The sequence below is a fragment of the Corythoichthys intestinalis genome, chromosome 2 (assembly GCF_030265065.1).
Source record: "Corythoichthys intestinalis isolate RoL2023-P3 chromosome 2, ASM3026506v1, whole genome shotgun sequence".
NCBI lineage: Eukaryota > Metazoa > Chordata > Actinopteri > Syngnathiformes > Syngnathidae > Corythoichthys > Corythoichthys intestinalis.
The window spans coordinates 62,523,130-62,544,220 of record NC_080396.1 but is presented as its reverse complement, the minus strand read 5'-3'; the positions used below and the strand labels follow the sequence as shown (position 1 = coordinate 62,544,220).

The 21,091-nt window shown below is 38.8% G+C and overlaps 2 protein-coding genes across 3 annotated transcripts in view; one reads left to right on the top strand and one right to left on the bottom strand.

Annotated features, from left to right (window-relative positions):
- Nucleotides 1-6,275, top strand: part of sema3bl (sema domain, immunoglobulin domain (Ig), short basic domain, secreted, (semaphorin) 3bl) — a 97,403-nt gene extending 91,128 nt beyond the window's left edge. Inside the window, exon 16 of the mRNA XM_057826017.1 lies at nucleotides 1,401-6,275. Within this exon, the coding sequence (XP_057682000.1) occupies nucleotides 1,401-1,904 (504 nt within the window). The 3' untranslated portion in view covers nucleotides 1,905-6,275. The remainder of the gene's footprint in view (nucleotides 1-1,400) is intronic.
- A 4,862-nt stretch (nucleotides 6,276-11,137) lies between these two features.
- sema3b (sema domain, immunoglobulin domain (Ig), short basic domain, secreted, (semaphorin) 3B) overlaps nucleotides 11,138-21,091 on the bottom strand; it is a 155,364-nt gene continuing 145,410 nt past the window's right edge. For both annotated transcript variants that reach the window (XM_057819369.1, XM_057819361.1), the window contains exons 13-18: nucleotides 19,251-19,342; nucleotides 19,118-19,159; nucleotides 18,884-19,041; nucleotides 18,733-18,788; nucleotides 18,427-18,566; nucleotides 11,138-13,945 (exon numbers count right to left, since the gene is read on the bottom strand). In XM_057819369.1, the coding sequence (XP_057675352.1) occupies nucleotides 13,433-13,945; nucleotides 18,427-18,566; nucleotides 18,733-18,788; nucleotides 18,884-19,041; nucleotides 19,118-19,159; nucleotides 19,251-19,342 (1,001 nt within the window). In that variant the 3' untranslated portion in view covers nucleotides 11,138-13,432. The remainder of the gene's footprint in view (nucleotides 13,946-18,426; nucleotides 18,567-18,732; nucleotides 18,789-18,883; nucleotides 19,042-19,117; nucleotides 19,160-19,250; nucleotides 19,343-21,091) is intronic.

Here is a 21,091-nt window from a genome sequence, read left to right as displayed (position 1 = left end):
CTGATTTTGTGTGGACAAGATAGTTGTAAATATCAGGGTAGCAGATGTCAGGCTTAGACGGCGAAGACAGCGGGTCGAAAAACATCGATTTAGGCATCAAATATGGATCTGGCGAATGGATAAACTGAAGCTTTTCCACATAATGCCTTTTATGCAACGCATCCAATGAGTTTACAGCGTCAGATAACACCGGGGCTTTCATGAATTGCTCTATAACTTGCACGACTAATTGAAAACAATGAAAATAGGTCTAAAAAATACGGACAATATGGCGGCCAGATACAGCGACACGTCATTTTGTGACGTAGGTGAGTAGGGTCTATACGGTAATTTGCACTGTATGATTGGCACACATACTGTAATACTGATGTTGCATTTGCGTGTTATTGGAGTAATTATTACATGGTGTCTATAAAAAGGGCCAAACAGTCACACAACTTGGTGTGTCCAAAAATAACATATTAAGGAACCATGTGCAGGTTGTGTATATGGAGTGAATAGAGTAATATAACAATATTAAATAGGTACATTCTGTAGATTATGCTATGTAGACTTAAAACTCCAAAATATTTTTTTTATTTATGTAGTTTTAACCGGTGAAATTTATACTGGGGTACTGCAGATCAATACTGGGGCACATGCCCCAGTGAAATATGTATATGTAATAATTGAACCAAATAATGCATACATGTTCGGAAAATCCTGGAAGATTTTTTAATTCCAACTGGAATTCTTCAGGTCTAAGAGTTGGGTTTGTGAGAGCTATCTGCAATGGAATTTCACTGGTTATTTTGGTTGATTATGCATAACAATAAGATGATGAGTTCAACATTCTTTACTCTTACATCTATTGGTATCATCAGGAGATCTTTATGTGACTGAATGAGACCAGCGAATAAAGAGTCCAGTCAAATCAGAAACAAACATAATAAATAAGCCCTAACTGAAGTTAATATAAAATATAATGGTATATCAGATGGTATTGTAGTGTTGAAACAAAGGAACACTCCTTTATTTTCTTGACTGCTGTTCTAGAGATGTTCTGTAAATGATCAGTTTCTCGATTATAAGATACCCATTATTTGGACAAAGATAATATATTGCCGGCATTACAACGTCAGCCACCATTCAGTTCGATTTAAGGGCCTTTGATTTAATGTGATCGAAGCAAATTCTGTCTACCAGGGGCTACATTGGCAACTTAGTTATAAAAATTCTGACTTTTGATGTCTGAAACATTTTAGACATCTAAATGTATTCTATTTTTTTTTAACAAAACAGCAGCCTGATGATCAATTGATTTGAATAGATTGCTGCTCAAATTGTCAGTCCAGTTAGACTTATCGTTAAACCCCAATGTCCTTCTCACATCACAAAATAAATCTCTCTGCCACACACAGGTGAAGATGGATGATCGGGTCATGTCTACAGAGCAGGGCCTCCTATTCCGCCGCCTTCTTTACCAGGATGCAGGCATCTACATCTGCCGCTCCAGAGAGTACGGATTTACCCAAACCCTCGCCAGATTTACCCTCGAAGTCCTCCAGGGTGACACCTTAGATGAGTTGATGTCACGTGACAACGCTGGCTTGTCTGACATACCTAAAGACAGATCAACCGGGATCTACAGGAACTGGATGCCTTGCAGCTCATACAACAGGTTGAGTCCGATCGGCCAGTCGCGTATGTGGTTCAAGGATATCATGCAGACGATTGGTCCGTCCAACTTGCCCCATGTGGAGGAATACTGTGAGAAGATGTGGTGCAATGAGAAGCTGAGAAGAAAGCACAAAAGCATGGTGGAGAAGTATCGACAGGCCCAGGAGAGTGCTAGGAAGGCCCGCAGCAAGAGTTCTGGTGAGCGGAACCGGACACCGCGGGACCTTAGCGCATGGTTGGAATGATAGAGAAAACATGATGAAAAAAACTAAAAGCAAAAATAAAGAATAGTGAGATGAGAACAGCAGCCTAAGGCCAAGATAGGTTGAACTTAATTTGAGAGGAGGTAGACGATAGGAAGGTAGATACTTGATTCTGGTTTTCATCCCGGAAGAGGATTTCAAAATCAACTAGCCTGGACATGATGAGATAAAACAGTTTAGGACTTCAAACTTAGCACACAATAGAAGTCAATTATGGAGAAACCCCTTTGTATATATTTCCTGTACATATACCTTTTAAGTGACTCATTTCAACAATGTGTATTATCATGAGTCTTTAGTGAAGAAGAATACACAGATTGTTTAAGCCAACATTTATGTTTTGGATAAAATTGGACTATTTCACTGTGTATTTATGCACCACGCCCTTGCTTTGTGACATCAGCACCCTCTCCACTTTAGGCTAACCCAGAACACTGACACAATTAGCTCAACTAGCTAATACAGAAAATAAAACATGAACGACATGTTGATGATTCAACAGATTATGAGCACAGCTTTGTTTTCACAGCTGAACATGGAACTTTTCATTCAACAAGATGAACTATATATCAAAATCCTTTTTCATTTTTCATGTACTACTGTATGTTAAAAATGTTCCATTTCATATTAGCCAATTTTTATTTGTCGCCACGGTTATGTGGTTCAGAGTAATGCGCAAGGTAAACTGGTAAAGTGTGACATTTAACCTATTAGCAAGGCAAGCATTCATTACCAATGGACAACAAATTGTGATAATAGAAACATCTTTTTAGCTTTACTATCCACTACATAATTGTATATCCACTACTTACATCAGCTTTTGCAAAGTCATTTATAGAATACTCAAAAGTAATTATTTTTAGTCAATGTAGGAAACTGGTTTAATCACCTAATTCATCATCTGTATTGAAATGGTTCTAAGAATGTTCCATTGTAAATGTACTGCTTCTTTCATGGACAAGTAGACATGACAAGCATGTCGAGTGTGGCACCCATACACCATTTCATTGTGATAGTTACAGAATTGTGTCAATGTGTATTTATGGACAATTGTTGGAAGATGTCTTGTGTTTTAGATACTAGAGCTTTTATTGCATAAAGAAAAGACTTCAAGAGGAAATTGTGAATAATAATGTAAGCATTTCATATTTGAAAAATCTGTCATTCACACAATTCGTCATTTTAGGACCACAGTCTTTTCACCACGGTACAAACACACTAAAGCACGTTTGACACTGGCAGTGTTTATTTTCCTTGTCCAAGGCGGTGGTGAGGCTGACTATTAGACTCCAATTAAGGTGTTTTCTCTGAAAATATTGCCCCAGCAGGGGAAAAAGCTGCTTGACAGGGGTATGGTGTAAGACAAAATGTGATCTTTTGAAATGTATCCAACAGTTTAAATGATTTCAGCTGAAAATGTCTCCTAAATCTGTGCCAATTTTTATATTGTACCTTGACCAATGAAAACTGTATATACAGTATGATGGAGAAAAAATAGTATCCATAAAAATGCATTTGCAGGCTTCCATGTGTATGCTAGTTTGCAGCAGGTGGCTCTTCATCAACTAAGGCCTTTTTCGCCTGGAAAAAAAAAAGATACATTTCAAAAAACAGCAAAGGTATACAGTGGTATGAAAAAGTATCTGATCCTTTTGGAATTTTTCTCACATTTCTGCATAAAATCAGCATCAAATGTGATCTGATCTTTGTTAAAAACACACAGATGAAAAAACAGTGTCTGCATTAAGTAAAACTACCCAAACATTTATAGGTTTTTTATATTTTAATGAGGATAGCATACAAACAATGACAGAAGGGGGGAAAATAAGTGAACCATCACATTTTATATTTTGTGGATACTTCCTGTAGCTGCAGATCAGTCTGGCGCATCGATCAGGACTAATCTTGCCATATTCTTCTCTACAAAAGTGCTGTAGTTCAGTCAGATTTCTGGCATGAATCACTGTCTTTTGGTCATGCCACAGCATCTCAAGCGGGTTCAAGTCTGGACTTTGACTTGGCCACTCCAGAACATTTATTTTGTTCTTCTGAAACCATTCTGAAATTGATTTATTTCTGTGTTTTGGATCATTGTCTTGTTGCAGCATCCATCCTCTTTTTAACCGTCTGACAGATGGCCTCAGGTTTTCCTGCAAAACATCCTGATAAACTTTTGAATTCATTAAACTTTTGAATTTGTTCTTCCATTAATGATTGCAAGTTGTTCAAGCCCCGAGGCAACAAAACAGCCCTAAATCATGATTCACCCTCCACCAGGCTTCACGGTGTGGATGTTGGTGAACTGTTCCATTTTTCCTCCACACATGATGTTGTGTGTTACTCCCAAAAATTTCAACTTTGGTTTCATCAGTCCACAAAATGTTTTGCCAAAACGTCTGTGGAGTGCACATGTGCCTTTTTGCAAACATTAAACGAGCAACTTTTTTTTTTTTAAACAGCAGTGGCTTCCTCCGTGGAATCCTCCCATGAACACAATTCTTGGCCATAGTTTTACATATAGTTGATGTGTGCACAGATATATTGGACTGTGCCAGTGATTTAAGTCTTTAGCAGACACTCTAGGGTTCTTTTTTACCCCTCTGAGTATTCTGTGCTGAACTTTCGGCTTAATCTTTGGTGGACGGCCACTCCATGGGAGAGAAGCAACAGTGCCACACTTTCTCCATTTGTAAATAACTTCTCTGCCTGCCGATTGATGAACATCCAGACTTTTAGAGATGGTTTTGTATCCTTTCCCAGCTTTATACAAATCAGCAATCCTTGATCGCAGGTCTTCAGACAGCTCTTTTGACTGGGCCATGATACACATTAGACAATGCTTCTTATCAATACAATTCTTACCATGTGTGTGTTTTATAGTGGGCAGGACAGCTTTAAACCACTCATCAGTGATTGGGCACACACTTGACTTAAAGAGCAATTGAAATCTTTTTTAACCAAACAATTTAAGTCTCCTTAGGCAGAGGGTTCCTTACTTATTTTCCCCCTTCTGTCATTGTTTGCATGCTATTCTCATTAAAATATGAAAACCTATATATGTTTGGGTGGTTTTAGTTAAAGCAGACACAGTTTTTACATCAATGTGATTTTGATAAATATCAGATCACATTTGATGGTCATTGAATGCAGATATGTGAGAAATTAAAAAAGATTCAGATACTTTTTCATAACCCTGTAAATTGCACAAACATATGTTTGAAAAAACCAAATATGACGTTAAAACTCTTTGTAGTTCCTGAAGCCAACATTAATTATTAGGTGTTATAAAAGCTTGAGCCAGCTGAGATTTGACACAAAGCATCCATGACTTTTGGACAAACTAACCCACATTTCACATCAGTTTTGTATAGTTGTGTTTGTTCAAAAGTGACTAACAGCTTCAGGTGTTGTGGTATTGGTATAATTATTATTATTATTATTTTAAATGTGTTCATCAGCCAATTTAGAATGTTTCTTTTTCAAATACAAGAAAAGAAAAGCATACATTTTACTGCACTTTTAGCCCGTTCTCACGTAATGTTTTGTGACAGTAACAGGAACGGTGTTGTATAATTAAAGCACCTATAGTGAACTTGTACCGTATTGTTTTGTAAGCCTGTCCTATTTGAAGGCATATTAGTTATTTAAATATTGCTCTACAAGGTATGCCATATATTAATATACCATCTGAACGACTTAATCATGGATTTTGTGTGCTGTTACTATTCGGGTTATTAGTTCAATGAACTTTACATAAATATTTGGAGGAAATGAACGGTATTCCTGCTTGTTTGTGTTTTTTTTTTTTTTTCCAAGTCAAGATTAACAGTGCCAATGACACAATTTAAATGCATTTACAGATAAACTTTGGCTCTTCTGTCATTAAAACAAAGATATGTTCAACTGAATGGCAAATGCTGTGGTGTCTTTAAGCGCTGTGTGTGGCCCAGTGGCAGATGCTGGTCTTTTAATGAGGGGAAGCTCAAAGTGTGTCTGCCTGTGAGTGCTATTTGATGGTGGAGGGGCTCAGCAGCACCTGTTGCTCAGTAGGGAAAGAAACTAGAGTGTCAGAAGTCAGTTCTCCAAACCCAAGCAGCTACAATAAAAATAAACATAAATAGAAACTCAATTTTTCAACCTAGTTTCACGAGGATGATTTTGAAAGTCTCTGGTTCAACTCAGAACAATGAAATGAAAATTGAAAGATGCCTCCCCTGGAAGTTAATACGACAATATTACTGATTCGCTCATTTCATCCATCAAAAAGGGATTGAGCCTCAGAGAGATCATCCAATCATCATGCAGGGAAGCCAGTGTCCGGGCCACTCTCAACTCTGTAGACACACCAGCGTCCACACTATTTAAAGGACTGTGACACTGCGCGAATGAATGAAAAGCAAGCCGCATTCTAACCAGTGATGAGAAGAACAAAGGTTGAGCACATGTACACACAACAGTATATATGCATTTGAACACTTATTTTTTTGCATTTGGGGGAAGCTGAACTTCCCTTGCAGTCTTAGAGCAATCACCACCGGTGTTGCCCATAACTTGCATAATTTTAAGATAAATAACCATCATATTGTTGAAGCATAAGCCGCAAATAATTTTCTAGAGTCATCATACATTACTTCTCTTAACCTGGGTTGTTTTGGACTTTTTTGAGCTGATGTCTACAAATGACACAAAAAGTAATAGGGCACTAGATACTATAAATAGCTAGATACTGTAGATACTGTAGATGAGTGAATCTATATAGGAAGGTGGCCATTTCCACTATAATCCAAAACATAGGTCACTTAGTGGCATTTAGTCAAAGCAGGGATGATGATAATTTGATAATTCTATGATAATTTCCTCTTAAAGATAAGTTCTTCCACTTCAAATTATTCATGTTTGCCTTTATATACCTTCTTTGGGGCACATTAGGCTCATGCCAGAACTTGGGTCTAATATCAGACTGACTGTTCCCTCAAGGTTGGAAACTTGAAATCTTCCAATGTTGATATCATGAAGAATTTCAGTTCAGGGACAGCTAAGGCTTTTGTCCAACTCTTGATTAATGAAAAGACTAATGGTTGTTCCAAGGCCGTTGCTCTACAGTACAGTATATTATACCCACAAACTGGACTGGGCCAATTCTGATAAGGCCTTCCTGACCAGACTGCCCATTTAAGGCTGTGTTCCACTGTGCTTTGGTTTCAATCTCGAAGTACTCAAAGCTGTGGGAGGAGATCAATTAGGTGGTACAGAGGTTTATGTTGTCTTAGATCCAGGAATGCCTAGCCAAGCCGTAAGGAGTGGGTCACAGATTTACAGACTCCACTTTGACTAATGATGATTAATCTGTAGATGGGGGAGGACTGACAAAAAGGGAGATGCTTAAGAGACCCTTTACTTCAGTGCAACGCTCCTATTTATGAGTAGATAGTTTTCTTTGGTCAAATGGATCACGGTTAAAGGCTTAATGAGCTAGGATCTACGACACAAAAAAGAGACATTGATTGGAAAAAAAAAAACTGTGAAATAAGTTCCAAGGAATCTTGAATTATGCATAGTTCCTTGGAAGATCATAATATCATAAATCATATTATTTGGAGTATATATTTAACTGTTTATCTACTATTAATAACTTCTTTTAACAGTAATGTAACACACATTTGATTTATATTTCTTTCTCCAATTTGCTTCAATGAAAATTCTTTAAATTGTTGTGCTAAGGTCAAATAAGCTTATACAATACATCTTGTTGTATTCATAATATTATTTATTTATCTGATAAAAAAAAAAAAAAAACACACGAGATGCATTGATTTAAGGTTTCTCAACACATGTCCACAACACAAAATTATTTCAATATCTAAAAGTGTTTGTTTGTGTTAAAGTATTATTTTTACAACATTTTCAAAGGTAACACAATCTAATGTATCTTTTGAGTTAATGATTTCACAGTGATGTCAGATGACATCTTTGTCCACGATTATTGTTATTTTCCAGATTCTTACTATTACACTTATATTAATGCAATGAGTCTGTCAAGTAACGCATAGCTTAGGCAGTAATTACAGCGTTATGCCTTTTTGAATTTGATGCTACAAGATTGGCCTACCTGTCATTGGCACCTTCACCGATTCTTCTCAACAGCACCACTCAAGCGACATCAAGTTAGATGTAGTTGGACGCGTTTGTAGAATGGTGTGCACCTTGCTAAATGATCTCCCATCAACTGAATTTGTGAATACTTGTGTGTATCTGATGTCTTATTTTCTTATTTGAATAACTTTGCAAAATTGTGGTGTTGTGTGTAGATTTTTTTTAATTAGGGTGGTCCATTTATACCATTTTGGAATGAAGCTGTATTATAAAAAATGTAGGAAAAGTGCTATTATAAGCCAGTCAAATATATTATGTTGCATTTTGCCAATGACAGAACTCGAATACAATCACATCCAGGTAATTTGATCATTCTGAAACTGAACAAACGTTTCCTATGCCTTGGCTGCGCCTGGAAATTTTATCAATAATTTAAGTGTCCGGATCCGAACGGAAATAAATGCAATTTGACAAATAGGAAAAACAGGCCAAATAAAAGAAGAGGAAATAGTGGCGCTTGTGAAACAGATTGTTTAATGGAAAGTAAAAGATAAGACAGATTGAAACCTCATGGGACTTGGAAGCTAGGGACACTTGATTCATTAATTTCATGTGTTCAGCTCCATTCACCCTGTGGGAAATAAAAATGAGGACAAAGTTCTTTGAATATGACAGCTTTTATGACACCCCAATTATACTTGTCTCAGGCATACATTCCAGTCTCACCAATACAGAGCATTATTCATTAGACAGCCTGCCAGGACACCCAACTAGATGGAAGCTGCTCTGCGTGTACACAAATAATTTCAACCGGCACACGGCCTATTTTTGTGCGACTTGGGAGGCATGTATTTTCCCAAATGAGTGATTGAAAATTGTTATTCATAAGTCCATCAGGGCAATATAAAGATCCTGCTTCTTCTCCAGACTAGTAATTAACACGATTCGCTGTCATCTATTTATTTTCTGTCATTATCACTCATTCAGCATATTGTCTTCCACAGTTGTCAGGTGTTCAACAAATGTGTTGAAACCACAGCATGAGTCACCTCTATGAAGCTCTTAATAAAAATAAAAAGACAGATGTACAAAAAAACAGTACACGTGTTATTGCAAACAACCTGTCATCGGGAATTGCAAACCATCTTGTGGGGACTTGTTATTTTCTGGCATGACAGAGTTCCTTTTCAACAAATACAGTGTGAAGCAGTCCTGAGGCAGATGTTTGATCTTTGCGGCGCATGATTTGTGGTAATTGGCAACTCATCATCCTGTTATTAAAGGAAAACTAAAGTTGTTCTAAGCTAACTAATTTGTGCACATGCTGCCAAATATGGTTTAAGTCTGGTCAAATCTACAGTTCATTTCTAGTTTCACATCCTTACTAAACGTGTGGCATTGGTTTTCTCTAGGTTTCTCCAGCCACTTTTCACAAAGATGCATGTTACAGTTTTGAAGACTTAGTTGTCCAGAGACGTAAGCCTGCATTGTTGTTGTTTTTATTATTATTATTATTATTATTATTATTATTATTCAGTACCATGATGAGTATATCAGTATATTTGTATTTGTGCCTTAAATTAAATAAATACATGTTAAAAAGGATATGACTGGGGTTTTGTCAGAGGTGATATTGTTGATGGTAGCTCCCCCAAGTGGGAAACAGGTGCATTGTCGCAAGTCTTTCAAGTTCCATGCATTCTCCCATCCATTCTACCGTTTGTCCAAATTAGGGGTTGCTTCGGCGAGAAGCGAGGTAAATATTGAAATGGTCAACAGTCAATCACAGCCCAAATACAAAAAAAAAAAAAAAAAATCCATAATTCCTACTCACATTATTATGTGCGTATAAAGGATTGTATGTCATAATTTATGTGATACTTTATCACATAAATTATGAGTATTCAATATTCTAACATGCAAGTTTTGGGGATGTTGGAGTGCGAACAGAGTGCGAGAACATTCAAACTATGAATGTCGCACGCACTAAAATAATTATAATAAGAAATAATAATGATCAGAGGTGGGTAGTAACGCATTACATTTACCCCTTTACATTTACCTGAGTAATTTTTTGAGGAAAATGTACTTCAAAGAGTAGTTTTAATAAGCCATACTTTTTACTTCTACTTGGATAAATTTGCGAAGAATAAACACTACTCTTACACCGCTACACTAGTTTCCTCTTTATTTTATATATTAGATTTTACTTTTTTTTTTTTTTTTGCCAGAGACGCCTTCAGTGGCTAAACCAGTTTCACTAATGAGACGTCACGACAACAATCACATGACTCAATCATACCAGTCAGACTCAAGCTTGTTCTATGATGACGCCGGCTTGTTCACATGGTGTTTTTAAAGCAATGTAAAAAAATTAAGTATTTGACTCAGAGCACCGCCGTCAACATGACTCGAAAGTGAAGATTTTAATCTCTCATCCAGTTTTTATTTAGCACCAATTGACCACGGAAAACCGGAGATATTATTTTTTTGTTTCATCGTAGGAAATATGTTTTCTCCACGAGAGGGCACTCATGCTCTTTGGACGAATAATGCTTAAATTCTGTAAAAAAAAATTCTCACGCCCAAAGTCAATGTTTTTGGTTGTTGTTGTTGTTGTTGTATTTCTTTGGCTTAATATAGTTATTTAATATGTTGTAGTACAATATAATAATAATAACAGTTCTTACAGATAACTTTGTGCTGTTATATAAAAAAAAACCATTGTTTAAAAAAAAAAAAAATCAAACATGTTAAGCAATTACTCATAAGTTTTCTTTTCACCAAGTACTTTTTTACTTGTACTTGAGTACATTTTGTAGAACGTCTACCTTTACTTTAAACTGAGTAATATTATTTTGAAGTAACGCTACTTTTAATTCAGTAATTTTTTTGGCTACTCTACTCACCTCTGATAATATGTTAAGCGATTTCACCCTCACTAACCGTTTGTGGTACCTGCTGGAGCCCATGCTGGGACACATAAACCCACTAGAGGGCAGTCTAGGACAACATGTCAATGACCGAATAAGTTTTAAAGAAATGGTATGTTACCAATACAGTTCATCAAGGCACGTCTATGACAAATTCAGGAACACTGATATGAAATATGATTTGCATCTTTTTATTCATCACAAACAACATATGCAACACCATCTGAAAAAGAGCGAGGCCATGAAGTACCGCTTGCAATAAAAATAAAATCATAGTCACACTCATAAATATAATAATGATAACGTTAATGTAGATAATGTACTATAGCCCACAACTATGAGCTGTCGTAATGGGTAGCATTTTCCATTTCAGAAAAACAAAAACAAATTAGAGTGAGGTTCAACAATGTCCTAACCATGAAATAAGTTATATAATATTTAGACATAACCTATGGAGACACACCACTAATTCCCCAGTATATTCATTCCAATTGTTCCCATCTTTGAAAATTGTACACTTCTGACTTAGAGGGAAGCATTTGGAGAAGACCCTCGATTTTGCCCCAGTGTACAAAAAAGTCATGCATGGATTGCGTAGTTTCACGTGAAAGAACAACCCCATCTTGTTGATTCTGGGTCGTAGATGTTACAAACTGATGTTGGATATGCAAACACGAACTCCATGTTGTTGTTTATTTCATTTTTCACTTCCTGCAATTCTAATGAGTGTGTGTCCCAATACTTATGTAGAGGTGGCATATCAAATCAAGCTTAAGAAGGAGTAGAAGGGCCACACCGAGCGGGGAAAACATTACCAAAATGAAGCCTTAATATTACAAACATAGGAATGTTAAGATGAGAACTCTTAAGGATATCATCATGTATCTTTTTGTTTCATTTTAGGCAGACCATTATCACCACAGGATGGACACTTAAAATACTTCTTTGCATCTCTATCAATAACTGTACATATTTTAAGAAATATTAACTACACTCATTAAAAGTGACGTTGGTTCTTTTGGTTTTGTGTTGTGTCCTCTAATAATATCATGACTGGATGTTTTTTCTTCTCATAATAAAGCAAATTTGAGTGAAAATGTAGCTTGTTCGTCTCCTGATTTCAGTTTAGGTAATGTGGGTTCTTAAAGGCGTGAATGTGCATGTGAACGTTTGTCTTGTTGACCAACGACCACGTCTGGGTGCAGTCTGCCTTGTATCAGAAATCAGCTGACATGGGCTCCAGTTGTCTCTGACCCCGAACTGAATGTGGTTATTACAACTGTACTCCTATAACATTGTTTCTCATATAACAATGATAACGTGTTAATCTTTTTTTCCCCTTCATATTATTCCTACACGTTTACAAAAAATATATATAATTGTGAGTATTCTATTTCAAAAATATAACCCCACCCCCCACATAATTAGTTCAGCTATCCAATTCCTTTAGCACTTGTCCTCATTTGGGTCTCTGGTGAGCTGGAGTTTATCCCAGATGACTTTTGGCAAGAGGCAGGTCTGGATTGGTCACAGCCAATCACATACAAACAAACATTCACGCTACCATTCACACCTATGAACATGACATGGCCCTTGTATTCCTTCGCAAATTCTGTCTTGCATAAACACTCTTTTTTTTTTTTTTTTTGCTAACATTGTTAAAAAGACGGTAGTTTCTCCCTCCCCCAATTCCTCACTTTGGAGTGGTTTCATCTAGTATCACATCATTAAACAAAATTGACACGTGATAGAAGTATTTCATTCTGACTGCGACGTGTGCCAAAAAGAAGTTCTCCGCAAACCCAAAGACTGTCCCATGTTGATGTTCTACTCCATTGAAATAATGGCATAATGCAGTGAGTTGAAACAAAAAGAGATGCTGAGTCTTGTAAAAAACAAATTTAAAAAATCATCACACAAAGTAGTCCAACTCTCTGCATGCATGTGTGCCTTTCCAGTCGTAAAAGTACAGCATATTCCAGTTGCCTCTCCAAAGCTGTCATGTCCACCGTTCTTTACACCACTTGTTAAGTCTTCAGGGGTGAAGAAAGGTTTTCCGCTTTTCTCCGATCCATTGACGGCATAGAGTTCACATTATCATCTAGATACTGTCAATAATGTGACGCTTGTCACAAGGTAATAGGCCAAAAATGTGGCTCAGTCGCTGTGGTACTTAAGGTACTGAGAAACAAGTGTACATTGATTTATACAGTAGCTATCGAATGGTTGTAGTTTACGTACCTGCTCGTACACTCAACACAATAATGGCACATTGTGATGGGATCGTGCAGGATAAATGTGGGACAAAACACATGCAAGGAAATCCACAGATAAATATACACAATAGAGGAGGTGCTGCGTTTCTCTGACTGCATCAGTATGTACAGTAAGTGTGTGTCTGTTTGTATAAACACCTCTGAAAGTCCTTTATGTCCCTTTCTAACATTTGACTTGAATCAGTTCTTCCAGTCCCTCTTCTTTTTCTCATTGCTGTAACTCCCCCGCGCTCCGTGGCGCCCGAGGGTTCTGCTTTGCTTCGTGGGTCCGGCGGTTTCTCCCCTTCCTCATTTCCTGAAGATGCTTCCACTTTTTATTAGCGGGCCGGGCAGAGGGGCCAGGGGGTGTCGAGTCCCTCCCCTGAGGGGGAATCTTCTTCTCCGTTAGATCACCGGCGGGATTCCTGCGGGCCCAGACTTGTTCGCAAATTTGGTCCACGGTGCTCAAGTTTGGATGGTCAACCAGCTGCATAAAGTCCCGATACCAAAGCTTCGGGTTGGCTACTAGAGGTCCTCCCCCGCTTCGGGGCTCCATTTGGGAAGGGCTTGCAGACGGCAGGTTGGAGGAGCTGGGCTGGATGACGTCTAAAGTGATGCCAAGCAGGGTTTGGGTGAAGCCATGTTCCATGGCGTGACATTGGTAAACACCCGTGTCTTTTCTGAGTACGCGACGAATCAAGAGGCCTCGTTCTGTCTGCAGAAGACGATCGTCCAGACGCACCTGGAGGTGAGAGCAAGGAGAACGTTCATGATTTGTGTTCATGTTAATCCTTTCATGCACAAATTATGATTGTCTTATTTATTCATTTTATCTTTACAGCAGACATGTCCAAAGTCCGGCCCGGGGGCCAAATGCGGCCCATGGTCAAATTTCATCCGGCCCCCAGTGTCTGTCATAAAATCAATAACGTCTGGCCCGCACACAGACTTAATAAATTGGTCAGCAGTACTGCTACCAGCATATGATGTAGCTTACACACTAAATGCTGCTCCTCATTTACCCACTAAAAGGCAGCAGCACTCCAAGCAACATTACCCCGTGTGACCCTTCACTCCCAATTTTCTAAAATGGCGACAATCAACAAAAAAAAGACAGTTGACTGCGACAGCCGACACTTCAAGGATAGGTGGAAATTGGAGTATTTCTTCACTGAAATACGCAACAACTGTGTCTGCCTCATTTGCAAAGAGACAGTCGCTGTTTTTAAAGAGTTCAATGTAAGGCAATATTACTAAACAAGACACGCTGACATGTACAGCAACATTACAGGGAAGATACGCAGCAAGAAATTGAAGCAACTTGAAGCTAGTTTTATTTCACAGCAGGAGTATTTCGCAAGAGCCCGAGAGCCAAAAGAACGCCACAAAGGCTAGTTGCGAGATTGCTGAAATTCTTAATTAAAAAAATAATAAAGCAAATATGACACAAAGAAGGGCTTGCTAAAATTTGCTTAAATATTATTGTTCTATGTAAAGAACGTCAGCCAAGGTCGGCCCCCCACCAAATTTTGCCCCCTTTGATTAAAGTTTGGACACCCCTGCTTTACAGGATACACATTGAACTCATTGGCGCATGGAGGCGAATGAACGTTCGTTCATTTGCCCTCCAACAGTCACAATGGGTTGGGCGTCTAGTGCCGTCAACGGCACTGAAAAATGAGTGTTTACAGCAAGGCCCCTTGATTTGCCATCAATGGCATACAATGAGTTAGCTATTATGTATGTATATATATACATTTTTTAAAATCAACTTTAGAGTGCTACTTGAGCCCGTAACCAGTGTGTATTTCTGTTTTTATTCACTATTATTAACCTTGTATTGATTCATACATGTATTTTTAATGATTAACAATATAATATAAAAAATACAGAAAGTTTTTTTTTTTAATTATCATAATATTTGCTAATACTTAAGTATTTTTAAATGATGAAAAACGGCCCTATAAAGGTTTGAAGATCTAAGTGTCAACTTTTTAGTAGCTTTCTACCGTAGTGACCACTGTCCCCAAAACAGTTAAAAATCATTGGTAGAATGAAAATAAACCCCCAATTATTTTGACAAACAAGAACAAATTGCCAGTATATGTTAAAATACGAGTTTTGTTTTTTGGACTTTTCATTTCATTTCTTGATCAGCTATTGCTTCGGGCATAGTCTGAAATAATATTTTCTCCTTTCACTGACTGTTGCAAAGAGATTTAACACCGGAAGTCCTGTTTTTTTTTTTTTTTTTTCTTTTTTGGGGCTGTAAAGAAAGACCAGAAAGGTGTCAAATGACCCCAATACCAAAATGGCTACTTGGCTTTGTCAAACAATAGACCACTCCAACACCGAATCAAGCATACAACCCCCTTAAGGCCGAGTTATACTTCCGCATCAGACTTGCGCTGTCAAGGAAGACCCTGAACCGTAGCCTGACGCGCTCCTCTCGAATTTTCTAACCTTCGCGTCACGTAGACACGTATGTCGTGGCAGAAACGGACTGTGATTGGTCCGCTCAGACTGTTGTTTCCGGTTCAGCGCGAAACTTCCGCCATTGTAGAATAGAATCAAACATTTTCTACACGCAAAAATGGACCAAGCCGACGGGAGTATCATCGAAGAGCAAGTCTCGTCAAGACATTATTGTGATTGTCAAATGGCAAGGTCGGCGATTGAAAAAAAAACAAAAAAAAAAAACGGAAGAACCACCGAGACGTGTGTGTTTGGAATCGAGTGGCCACATGAAGCGGTGACCCAGTCGGCCAAAAACTGCCAACTTTTTATCCCTTTATGTCGTATTTTTGGTTGGTGCACTTCATCATTTATTGTGTACATATGTTTGCTGTGAGTCTGTGACTAATTTACGTGTCACACTTCAAGTATATGAAGAATAAAGCACAGATTTGGTGTCAAAAGAGTTGTTTGATCTTTAATTTTCAATAACAGACAGTTCACACACGATACATCATCACTGTTTAAGAGTGCCTCGGTGCTTTTAATGACAACGTTAAAATCAAGGCTCCCAACACGGTTTGGGAAGTTCCATAGATGCCAGAACACACAATCGACAGAGCACACAAATCGGGCTGGAGGGCTTTGCAGACCTTGAACACAGTGCTCGACACCAGTTTGAAGCTAGCCGCCACAGCTAGCTCTCTCCACCCTAGTCTAAAACTCTCTGTGCGGCATCAAAAGTCGGCCAGACCGCCTCGAAACCGTCTTCTGCGTCGCCTGCCCCTCAACATTTGTATGTTCAACATTTATTCAGTGTTGATGAGCAGAATACAGTGGTACCTCTACATACGATCGCTTCGACACACGAACTTTTCGACATCCGACGTAAAATTTGACTCGCCATTTGTTTCTACATCTGACGACATGCTCGAAATACGACGACAATGGCAGCACCGCAGACGAATGCACGGCGGATTTTCTTGTGTGACAAATCAACACTGGTTTCAGAAAAGGTTGGTACAGGTGGTGAAACAAGGAAAAAGTTGACGCTTACCTTCTAGATGAAGATGCAAATGACAGAAAAATATGAGCGTAGGGTGGGCATCCGTGAAATGGCTCAACAATACATCTCCACGGTCCTCCTCCGACCATCGTTCGCCAGTCTTTATAAGTTAAGCTGACAATTCTTATTGTGGTAACATCTCCAGAGAAATCGCCAACTTCGCCACGTTTTTATCATTTATTTCACAACTTATTCAAAACAAAAACACCTTCTGTCTGCCGCAATTGACGGTGTTCTCAAGAAAACATTCAAAGTGAAAGTGAAACTCAAGCTCACCGGTCTGTCTCTGGCACGTCAGCCTCGCGGTGCGTTCAGGGTCAGCAAAAAACGTCCGCCACATTAGAACCCGATTCGTTACATTAATACAGGAATCATTATTATTATTATTATTATTATTATTATTATTCCGATTTTGATTTATAATTTATTTATTTTGCTATGTGTAATTGCCATTTGTAATAGTACCAGCAGTATTTTTTAAGGATTTAGTGAAGGTTTTTGGGCTGTGGAACGAATTAATGGAATTATAATGTATTCCTATGGGAAAATCCTGCTCGACATACGACCATTTCGACTTACAAACAAGGTCCTGGAACGGATTAACTTCGTATGTAGAGGTACCACTGTATTTACTTTCAAGAGTTCCATCTTGCATTGTTTATTTTTTCTACGTTAAACTAGACTAGCGGAAGCCAACAACCATGCTCCAAAACCGTACAAACATAACGCCACACCCCTCTAGTGGCTTAGCGAGGAATTACAGAGCAATGCGTTCCCTCGCCGCAGAACTATCGAATGTCGAATGACGCCGTAGTCACTGCGCCGTCACCGCAACGCGGGAGTATAACTCAGGCTTTACACACTCCTGTGGAGTCGCTGCCTATGTGTGAAGTGGGGTGGTTCACTGTTTATAGCTGCAATTAGCATCTTGAATATTTGCAAATCCAGGTCTCCCTTTGTTTTGTCAAACACAAGGAACACTGAGATGTCCAGTCGCTGTGTTCTACAATATGTTTGACATGGGAGCACTGAATGCATATGTGTTGTGTGTCAGGCATGCACTGGAAGGAAAGAGAGACGGGTGGACATCTTGGTGGTTCTTGCAAAGGAATTGACTCACTCTCATGTGGGCGCAAAGAAGGCGCAGAAGGAAAAATTGCTTCAGCAACAACCTCCATCACTTAGCTCCGGGAAAAGGGCAAAGTGTCATATGTCACCACATAAAAAAGGTTTTGTTTTGGTTTTTATTACACCGTCCCTTGTACTCTAGGCAAACTGCAGGTTTTGGAAGATGTCAGTAGGTTATCCGCTCGATTGCCTGCCTGAGCGGTCCACTGTCCGACAAAGCCAAGGCACCCCTGCCCTGCAAACACTCAAGAAGCTAATTGGAGCAATCCAACCCTAAGGTTTTGCGAGTGTGAATGGGAATGACTAATAAGGACCTCAATATTCACAAAAGATATGCTGATTAGGGTCAGATAACCCTTCTCTGGATACAGAAGGGATTTGTATCAACTGATCCACCCTTGGTAGTTCTAGTTAAAAGTAAAAGAGCCAGTTTGTCTGGCACACAAAGAGTTGTTACGACCACAATTTATTTTTTACACAAACATGTTCCATTTTTGATAGTTATTTGTGCTTAAATTTACCTCGATAATTTAAGGTTAATCAAATGACTGAATATGTTTATTATTGATGATTACCTCTTCTCGTGGCTTGTCTCGTTGTTTTTGAAAGGTCCACGTGACCTGAGCCTGAAGCGATTTGGGGATGCATTCCAAGAAAGTGCTGCTTCCTTCCACTCCGTACAGCTTCTTTTCAGCAACGTGGTGCTTGTGGTGGTCTGCAGCGTGCAGATAAGGCAGATAAGAAAATGCAGTACTTGATTGTTTGTGACAGAAGGTGACACTTTTAGTGCTCTTCGTCACCACCATTAATATAACCCCAAATTAAGGGAGAACCTTAAATTATTGATTTATTGCACAAATTCAGTTATTATAAATGCTTACCTCCTGAGCAAAGAGTGTTGGGATCACCATTCCTCACATCCTGGCGACGAAATCGCCTGGAAAAAAAAATCACCTTGTTAAATACACACAAATATTGACTACATTCATGTACATATATTAATACGATTCTCGATTAGTAGTCGACAAAAACCTCTTGGTGTTCGGGAGATATCGCGTGCAGGATGTCCCGTCCCAAGCACAGTAAGGGTCCCGGGCCAGGCAGCACTCAGCACATGCTTTCCCATACACACTGCATCGATGGAGGGGCACCTGGGCAATGCCTGTGTTGGAGCCCACGTAGAGTTGTTGCTGCGGTGACAGACCACAGAGACGAATTAGAGACAGCATATATTTTAGGGATGCCAGGAGGCCTAGTTGCACTTACCCGTTTCGAGGAGATTTGCATGTTGATGATAGATGATGCATCCTAAGAATCGGAGGATATGCAAATAATAATTGAAGTGACCTGATAACTTGTAAATATTTACAAACAGTTTATCTATCATCATTTTTCATACTTTAAAGACCTCCAACTCTTCCAAAAGAAGTTCTTCCATGTTGTTCCAACTCCCCTTTAGCACATTGATGACCTTCAGTACAGTCCCTTTATCTAAAGAGTAGGACAAGATATAACAAAAGTATAAGTTCCAGTAGAAATTAACGTTTTGCTATTTTATTCATCTTCTGAACCGCTTATCCTGGGGGCACAGGAGCCTATCCCAGGTAACAACGGGCAGGAGGCAGGGTACACCCTGAACTGGTTGCTGGCCAGTCGCAGTGCAGATAGAGATAGACAACCATTCTTGGACAATTTGGTGTGCTCAATCAGCCTACCAACCATGCATGTTTATTATTTTTAATTTGTATTATCATCCAAGTCAGAATTTTTTCTTATGATCAAAGGATAAACTGATGTTTTTGACAACTAGAATCGGAATCTAATTTGGATTGGATCATTAGTGTAACACTTTAACTCAAATACTTGTGAATATAGTGTCTTTATATCATGTCTTAATTCTGATTGTTGGACAAAATGCTAAACCTTTGAGTTTATCCAATTGAAATTGGATATGTGGCCTTGGAATGGGGAGGTTGAATAGGTTTTGATTAGAGTTGTCCGATATTGACAAGTTTCTGAGGTACTTCTGCATGTCTGCTCGCAACTTCCATTTTAGAATTTCTCCATCCAAAACAACAGTGAAGCTGGAGTAATATTACTCATCAAAACCCCCCAAAAAAACAATTTTGGAAATACTGCACCCATCTGGCATCATCATGATAGAGGAGGGAAAACCTGTTCATGAAGGCAGATGTGGAACCAAGCTTGTTCGACCACAAAGACTGGTTGTTTTTGTTGTCATGTTGCCGCTGTGTTATGGAAGGTATGTTCTTCCTATCCCTGCATTTTCATGTGTCCGGTGCTCGAAAAAAAAATACCAAAGCTAAAATCTTACGAATGAAACGACTTGTTGCCTTTGATATTTTTGTTACGATGATGATTGTTATTATGAAGATCTTTGATATTATTTACTACAACTACTGTATCTGCTGCTAGCCTGTTTCTAATGAGTATGTATTGGATGGCACCGCATAAAAGCAAGTGTTATAAGTTTTTTGTTCATTTGTTTTCAGGTGGAAAGCGCTGTTAGGCAAGGGAAGACAAGTTGATATGCCTCACAACAACACTTACTGAATGTTGATGGACACATATCGAGACTACGTGCGTTCTACCTGGGGGCCGCTGGGAGACTGTTGCTCGCCTCAAGGCAGACTGTCAGCTCAATTCCGAGATCCAACAACGAGCTTTTTAACAGCAGCAACTAAGATACGGGTCAGAGGACACCGGCCATCTTGTCAAGCCAGTTCACTCACACGCACACCACGCTTATATGTTTCTATCCTTTCCTTCCTAATTTCAATGGTAAGTATCACCTTTTTCCACCGTCTGCACTAACCTTCTTGGGACCCATGTTGATCTATCTTACAAGAGTTTTCGCTGTGCGTCCCGTCTTGCGGGAAAACAATGAAATTGCGACGCTGTCATAAATCAGCGTATTTCAAGCATGTCGCCACATGTCGAGACAAATGACAAGTCAAATTTTATGTCGGCTGTCAAAAGGATTCTATGTCGATGCGATCGTATGTCGAGGTACCACTATATTGACATCGGTTTTTCATGATCAGTTTTGTTGCCTTCAAAGTGAATGTAGAAGCCTTCTGCCTTTGTACAAGGGCTGGTCACCGCTTAGCACATCAGTTATGCTTATTGATCATTAGATGTTTCCAAACTAAGGTGCCTGGGATTTGTTATGTAAGCAGACCATTTGACCTAGGCATCACAATACAATTAGCCATAATA